General features: G+C 33.3%; 1 protein-coding gene across 1 annotated transcript in view; it reads right to left on the reverse strand.

The window, feature by feature from the left end:
• The window catches only part of LOTGIDRAFT_162057 (hypothetical protein), a gene marked incomplete at both ends in the record, with an annotated part of 3,820 nt that extends 2,604 nt beyond the window's left edge, over positions 1–1,216 (reverse strand). Inside the window, 2 exons of the mRNA XM_009057996.1 lie at positions 653–866; positions 924–1,216. Of these exons, the coding sequence (XP_009056244.1) occupies positions 653–866; positions 924–1,216 (507 nt within the window). The remainder of the gene's footprint in view (positions 1–652; positions 867–923) is intronic.
• Between the last annotated feature and the right edge of the window lie 7,801 nt (positions 1,217–9,017).

Here is a 9,017-nt window from a genome sequence, read left to right on the forward strand (position 1 = left end):
TTTAAGGAGGTCTTTGGTAGCTGATCACGGTTGTTGAGGCCTACATGAAGAATAATGGTAGTAGGTTTGGGATCATGGTCGTATGATTCCAGGATTGACTGTATGTGATGGATTTGGGCACCGGGGTAAGAATGTATTTCAGTATCTGAACTGGTTTTGATAATTCGATTCAGGTTAGATGATCCAAAAATTAAGGTAGATTTCTTTAGAGCGGGTAGCTTCCATAATGATTTGTCCTTGGTTTGGTGATAATACGGTTTGGTAGCGGATATAATGGTCGTCGAGGACCTTCACAAAGGGTTCTTCCTCCTTATGAGAGGGGACTGGTTGGCGTCGTTGGGTTGGTAATCGTTTCTGTTGTTGGTCAGGTCGATGGTTACCTCTTGATTGGTAGGTGTTGTAGGTAGGTCGGCGATGGGGTGGGATATAGCTGGATGGGTTGGTTGGTGGTCGGCGATTGGTAGGTGGTAGAGGTCGATGGAAGACAGGGCCGTTGTAGGGTATGTGATATTGGTTTGGTTGACGATTAGTGTTTCTATGTCTGGCTTCTTGCCAGTGGTTGTTGTAGTTGGGGAGCATAATGAAAATAACTTGAGTTATGATTAGTGATTGGCCATGTGGTGGATTCTCCAGTTAAAGTTATGCTACCTACCGTATTACGATGAAGAAAAGCTATTTCAATATCTTTAGTTAATGAGTTTAATATTCTCGTTTCTACTTCAATTGATGGTGTTATTACGGGTATGTAAAGTTGGAGATTCGTTATTTCTAATTTTGCATTTGAAGCATTCTCTCCAAAGAATATCTTATCATCGTTGATTTCTCTTTGTAGATGAATTTTATATGGTAACCCTATGGAAACATTTCTGTGTTACAACAGACCGAATAAAGGATATAATTTCCAATTTACGTAATTACCCCACCTATTATTCTCAACAACATTATTATACTGAAGTACTCGTTTTTCGAATCCATGATTAGCTGCTCGTGCTACTCTTTCTATTGTGTTTCGAGCAACAACTCTCACTCTAGCTAAATCAGCATCATTTGCAAGATTTCTTGCCGGTTCTTTTAAAACACTTCCATCGCCAACATCGGGTATCCAACCTGAGACTGAATCGAAATCTTTAGAATATAAAACTGTTTTCAACATTGTATCGAATTCCCCAGGGTGTTTAATTGTTTCTATCGGATTTGAACCAGCTTCCAAAACCATCTCGCTAAATAAAGATGGAAAGAAATTGTTTTCTAACGTTGTATTTGTTTGTGGTACACGATTTTCATTGGGAGTTCCATCTTTTATTTTGAAATCGCATCTGAAATAAGCATCGGAAAGAAGTAGCTAATTCGATAATGAATTTATTTCGAAGAAAATTCTACCACCATCATTCAATTGGGATTTAGAACCAACAGTCGGTGAGATGATAATATAATCCTCTTTTTTCTTCTTAAATGAGTAACGAATTGGATCGTATAATTTAAAGATTGGATCTAGTATTGTATTTGCCATTTTTAAGGTTTAAAAATTGAGTAGAAAATTGTGGTCTATTTTCTTTTTTCAAAAAAGAGTTATCTTCCTTCTAGAAGTTTCTACATTATTAAAACCGGATGTTTAGCGAAACAAGGAAGTTATTTTATATAAGGGTATTTTTAATATGCTTTTTTCGTTTAATTTAGGGTGAATAGGTTTGGGGTTGGGGGTTGATGGAATGTAGGAATTGATTGAAGATGTTTTTGGGGTAAGAATTTATGAAATGTAGGGTGTTTATGTCTTTTTTGGGACCTTTCAATATGGTCGCACTTTCCCCATGGAATATAATGGAATGGGGATTCCCCTTGCGACCATATTGAAAGGTCTAGTACTACTATTAACATGCAGATGAACCGAACTAGTCGTTGATCTATGAACTTGGCCACCGCCTGTATACGGAGACAAAACCAATAGCCTATTTTTTCAGAAGACCTTATATATAAGTTTTTTTCTGCTAATTTAGGCATAAAATGGTTTGAAAGACAAAACTTATATCCTGGTTCCCGTTGAAGCAAAATTGCCTTGTCATCAATCCACCAAAATTCTTTTAATTCCCTATATTTTACTGCAAAAGTTTTTTCATCGTATCACGAATACGGGTTTTGGGTGGTCTTATTGACGAATGGGGGTGAAGTTTTGACACGGTGAAGCTTTAATGTACTGTACTTACACTGCAACAAAGTGATTAAATGTAACATCAAACCTTGACCTATATCACAATGCTGTTTTTGTGTTTGGAAATCCGGCCAAGTAACCTAATCGTTTGATGGAATCGAGAATGTCTTCGTGTAGCCGCTTCTTTATAGATATTGTATATGGTAAATACATAAGTTGGTCATGACCTTTTTTATATTTCTATTTTATTAAAATTGTTGTCAATTTCAATCTGAATATGTTAAATTTTGAATTTGGAACATTACCACGGATCCTTCTTTAATACCGTGTGAGTTCTGAATCATGAAGGGAGATAATTTCTTCAACACGTTTATCAACTTCCTTCAGTTTCTGCAGACGAGCTATCGTTAATTTGAAAACTTTGGATGAATTTGTAGCTTTCACAAAATAGTTAGAAATCTACTGAATCTTTTGGTAGTAATTCGACCAAGTTATCAAATTAGTTTATTAGTTAACAAATATGACTCTTTGTCTTGTACAAGACAGATATTACTGTTTGTTCCAGTTAACAAGCGTGGAGCGACTAATTTACATCCCAAAGATATATCTATAACTTACGTCTCAAAATTTCATGGGCTGAATATTAGACAGGACCATGTCCTTCTGTATTGGACCTTATGCTGACCAACACAAAAAAATGTTGTATATTTGTCAAATCTGTAAATCCAACAGTTTCTATAAGCTAATGCTTACTTCCCATTTCTTAAAATCTGTTTAAGAAAATCAAATTTTATCAAGTTCAAATCCAAAAATACTTTTTTAATGATCATTCTTTAAAATTATGCTCAAAATATCAAATATTATAAATTTTCAAAATTGCTTCATAGGAGAATATATACAGTTAGACTTATTTGGTGCCATGACTTAAAAAAACGAATCTTTATATAAAATATTATTTCCATTATTTCCATCAAAGTATTTTTTGAAAAACACTGCTAAACATGTTTTCAAAATAAATTTTTACCTAATATTATAAACTTAATTGATTTAATATAGAAACATTCTGTTTACTAATTTAACACCAAGTAAAACAACTGATGATCAAAGAATCAATTTGATCAGGTTTAAAAACAATTCCTTTGTTGTCCTATATATAATCCTATGTAACTTTTCTTTATACATTTCATTACAATATTACAGCTCAAATTATGAAACTGTCTGATATACAGACTATCAATATCCACAATATGGACAAGAAATGTAAGTCCATGACGGTTCAGAATACATTCAAATTGCATTGTATGAGAAGTAAATAGAACTGGTAGACATTGACGAAACATTATATTTTTCAAATCTGAAAATAAGGATATTCAATGGAAAAAAGTAACTACAACTGTAGAAACATTTATAACAGGGTCAAGCAAAAAATAATCATTATTCCCGAAATATTTTCTTTGTCCATTGTCCATCCAGGACAAATATTAACAGTGAAGGTTTCAATCAGAACTGAGTGCCAGTCGTGCAATATTAAACTAACTCCAGATGAAAGTTTTTCACCATTTATTGTTTGCCATAGTTGCCATTCTTGAATCAAAGCAGTTTTAAAGTCAATGATAATGACAATGTTACAAGTTCAATTCGAAGATAACAATGAAAAACTAACCATTTCAGATGATATTTTTTCAAAGCTTCTCAATTCAATTAATATAGTGAATTTAAAATCGGATAAAGATTCACTGGGGGAATATTTTTTGTCACAAGACATCAATTTTATGTGTCACTTCAATTCTTCTAAAGTATTAACACCAATTTCCATCAGCTAATAACACTAATATGAAAATTAAGTTTGAATAATTTTAACATACCATGTATTTTGTTTTACATTTATCTATTACTGATACTTTTAATACCTTAACTGCTTTTAATATACCGTATTCCATCTCGTTTCACATAGACTTATTACCGGTTTTTAAACAGTTTAATTGTTCTATACATGCCGTCTGATAATCTGTTTTATTATATTCTTTTATGGTTAATTTTTGTTTTTAACCTGTTGTGTCTCATAGACCAACACTGGTCGGAAAAACATTACTTTGTACATTTTGTAATTTTCTTACTGTGGTATTTTATGTAATGTTTTTTTTGTGACATCTATTAATAAACTTAATAATCTAACAGAAAAAGGATTGATAATGAAGGAAAACACAAACTTTCTACAACTCTAAATAGTTAAAAAAAATTTATTTCAAAACATTCAAGCATTCAAATGAACCAATGAAAGTATATCATACACCAAGTTATATATTTTGTTATGATAGTTTTATATTGTACCTTATTTTCAATTGATATCTTGTGAAATAGGGTTCATTCACTATCTCTATTATAATCTTAACTTTAACATGCTTTTGTTTTTTTGCCATTTTTATACGCTACATGAAATGTGGAGCGTATATTGCCGTCACCCATGTCGGTCCGTCGTAAACACTCTACAGGTCACAATTCTTGACGGATTATGACAAAACTTGCTGAAATTGCTTATTATCACCCAAGATGAACCCTATTGAAAATGAAAAGAATCAAAATATATTTAATATGAGTTTTTGCCCTCTTCTTCAAAACGCGTTCGATTTTTGGCTCGTAAACATTCTATAGGGCACAATTCTTGACAGATTTTGAAAAAACTTGCTAAAATTGTTTATTATCACCCAAAGATGAACCCTATTGAAAATCTAAAAATTTGAAAAATATTTAATATGACTTTTTGCCTTGTTCTTCAAAACGCTAATTTCAGATAACTGTATACAGCATTTCCTGAAAATTGAAATTTAATCTATGAGAATGATTAAATATGTACTTTTGATACTGTTCGGATTTATTCAGATATTTAGTGCACGGTAGGTTGAGATATTCACTGTTTTAAATGACCATTTTATCTTATTTGTTTCTATGTTATGGGTATGCAATAGAATTTTCTAAGAATTCAATGTATGCTAGACATTTGTTATTTATATTTTTTAAGCGAAAAAGCATAAGAGAGTAAACTAAGTCAATTAAATTCATTTTATCACACAACAGTGCCGTTTTCGGATTCACAAGGCGGGTTCATAAAAACTCGTAGCACGGGTTAATAACTAGGCACATTCTGTCATGTATCCATGCGCAGTGGAAACAAAGAACATACCATCCTTTGGTTTTCACAACTTAGTTAAAAGTGAAGGTAAAGGGCGTGAAATTGTTCCAAATAACGTATGATACAGTAGAATTAACATCTCTCTACATGTAAAGTTACGGACTCAATAGGATTTATATCTAATGTATGTGTATCTTGAATAGGATTTAAACTACAAGTTTCAATTTAGTAATCGCATAAACGTGTCTACCAAGATCTTTTTTGTCACACGCAAGGACATTTTGTAGAAAGGTGTAAAACGACTGACCTCAAAATGAAAAATGAAATGAATTGAGTTTTACGTCCTACTTTTCTGCACCATGTGGGCTAATGAAGACGGGTATCGCCATGCAATGAGGGAATTTCGCCAGGACAGCGGCATTAGCCTGCTCTTTTTCGATTTGCAACTGTCGAGGGATCTTGAACGTGCACAGCCTGTAGCACACGGGGCCTCGGTTTATTGTCCCATCCGAACGACGCTTTTTCCATGTCAGCCCCTCCATGACAGGGGGAAAGCGGGTTGAAAAATACGTAGGTATCATCTCGACCTATGCTGTGATTGAACCCTGGACCTTCAAGTAAGCGAGCAAGCGAGCCACCGCGGCTCCCTGACCTCAAAATGATAATATACAATATAATATATTTACAATTTCCGTAATGAATAGGGACTTTGGTATAATATTTTATGAGTTGGTACTTAAATAAATACAGGTAAATGGCTGCAATCTGATTTAAGGGTTTGGCATGTCATGTTTAGACTTGCAATGATGGAAATGGAGTCGCAAAAAAAAATTGGTGAGATAAATGGACCCAAGCTGTCCATGGTGATAAGTTGATATTGGTTGTCAAAACATGCGCAAGCCTCTGAAGGAGCGTTTGTGCGTGTTCCCTCGGAAATGTTTTGAAAAATATAATTCTGGCACACATTTTGAAATGATATTCTGGATTTTTTTTGGAAAGGACGTGGGGGTACAAACCATTTTTCTATTCTAGTCATATTATTACTTCGAGCCCTTTGTCAATTAGGTCGTCTCTCGTCATATCATTCTTGTACGTATCTAAATTATTAATTTGTCATATTATGTTATTTCAGAATATCTATACTGTTTACAGAAAATAATGTGGGCCAACAACTAGTATTAATAAACTGTTAAACACAGCATCTACGGGATAAATTATTTATATGTGAACTGTACAAGAGCAAATAAGAGACCATAAATTATCTGCTTCATATTAGTAACATCAGCTTGTCTAATTCGATATTACTAGCGATTAATCTCTCCCATTGTGATTTATGTTCAATAATGAAATAAAATAAAATTTTACATTGATGTAATCCCAACTTTAAATTTTAAACCGTGAATATCAACATTTGACCTGATATCGGACCAGAAATTTCTTGACCCGGAAAAAATAGATTCAAATTGAGTAAAATGTCCGGTTCTTGGGCTAAGATATGACAAATTATCGTTTTCTAATTTCGTAGAATATTTGATGGAAAACTGAATACTCGCTTAGTATTGCTGTTTTAATTTTATGCGTGTCTCTATAAGACTGTAGTATCTAATTACGTTACAATAGTAATACCGTCTTACATAATCAATAAGTTGTACCTCGGCCTTATTCAAACCTCTACCTTGTCAATAAACCATGACACCTGAAGACTATGACTAATCATACGATATGTGACACAGGCTGGCTTCAACCACATGTTTTATAGTATATTATGAAAACACAGTTTATATACTTGCACTGCAATAGTTGAAAATGTGTGTTAGACTGGTGTTGATGAACTGGTTGAGGAAGGCACAGATGATACGAATGGATAAATTTCGGTATTTGATCAAGAAATCAAGAAAGAAAGGTAGCAATATTATTTTTCAGGGGACTTCTTTTGAAAAAAAGTAATAATGAAAGACAATCATCGACAATATTAGAGGTTCTAAGGTACTATTCAACAGAAGGTACTAGCACAGGATTAAAGCAGTGTTCACTAATGTTTAAGCTTGTATGTTAAAATGGAAATTCGTATAGTCAAACACAGATGTTTTCTCTAGTTTTTTTTAAGGGGCAAAATTTTCATTATCAAAAACGCCATATATTATACCTGAATATATTTCTAAAGAATGCCATTTATATCTATGTATCTAGTTGATCAAACTGAATTTGTTTTAAAAGGGTTAATTAAAAACGAAGTGTACTAATGGTTAATTAAATATTTATATTCATGTCTAAATTTCGAGGCAAATTCGGAACGTGTGCTTAGGGGCCTAGGATGGAACAAATATTTCCTTAAGAAAATGAATGTAACGTTCTGGAACAGCTGGGTAAATTTCTAAAATTAGGTAGAAATAGAGGTTTGAGGGTTGAACCAGATTTAAATTACGTTTTCTATTCCGTTTGGTAGAAATTTATTTAGATCTTTTGGTATATGATAAATTTTCAGAAAAACAGCTTGACTAATATTTCTATATCGCTCTACAATTGATGTATTGGGCACTATTTTAACAGTGAAAATATTGCATTATTGTAAATACTATTTAGTGTAGTATTTCCTAATTTTGTTATTATTTTATAGGTAATATGATCAATTCCACTGGTGATCAGGATTTTTAAAAGGGGTTTCAAATTAATTTGTGTTAGGCCATTTTCAGTCATAAATGATTGGGAATATCAGTTTTAATGAGGCCTTGTTTGGCTTATAATTGGACGTAAAACCTTTGAATTGCAGATTGACGATGTAACATTGTGGTAGATTCATATTCCATCAAAATTTAAAATTGATGCAAATGAAAATAAAATGAAGAGTTTCACGTCCTACTTTTTTGCACCATGTGGGCTAATGAAGACGGACAACGCCATGCAGGGTACAATGAGGGAAATTTTGCCAGGACAGCGGCAATAGCCTGCTCTTTTTCGATTTCCAACTGTCAAGGGGTCTTAAACGTGCGCGCAGTCTGTAGCACACGGGGCCTCGGTTTATTGTCCCATCCGAACGACTTGACCCCTTTTTCATGTCAGTCATTGTTACCTACATAAAATTGGTGCGAGTAATTGCTAAGTTCAATTAGAACCGATATTTTCTGCATGTGATTCCTTTTTAATGTAATTTTAGGTATGTGGGTCTTACAGATTTTGGTGTTGTTAACAATCGCACTCTGGATAATTGTTCCTGATGATTTTGTCTGCCCGCCCAAAATGGTTTGTATATGCATGAGTTTACGAGAGAATCGTTTAGGAAATCGCCTGTATAAGTTTGCAGCTGCCTACAGTCTTGCCAGAAGTAAAGGATTTAAATTATATATATCTGGTGGTGAAGAGGACTTAAATAGAATGTTTCACGTCAAAGGTAGCTACAAGTCTACATGGAATCGCTGTAACCATCTCTTCACTATTAATGAAACCGCTTGTTGCGAATATTCATCAAAAATTGAAGAGACTATACCAGCCAATACAAGTATCACTTTAAACGGATATTTTCAAAGTTTTAAGTACTTTGAACGCCATAAGAATGAACTTAAAAGAATCTTAACAATTCGTGAAGATATGTTACTTAATGCTAGAAATAAAATAGACACTATTTTGCAGAAAGAATACATGTGTAATACGAAATGTAAACATTTTCGTCGAACACTAGTCGGTATTCATATCCGACGTGGTGATTATATTTCGAATATAAATATTGAATACGGCTTCCACACA

This window comes from Lottia gigantea, assembly GCF_000327385.1.
Source record: "Lottia gigantea unplaced genomic scaffold LOTGIsca_32, whole genome shotgun sequence".
Lineage (NCBI taxonomy): Eukaryota > Metazoa > Mollusca > Gastropoda > Lottiidae > Lottia > Lottia gigantea.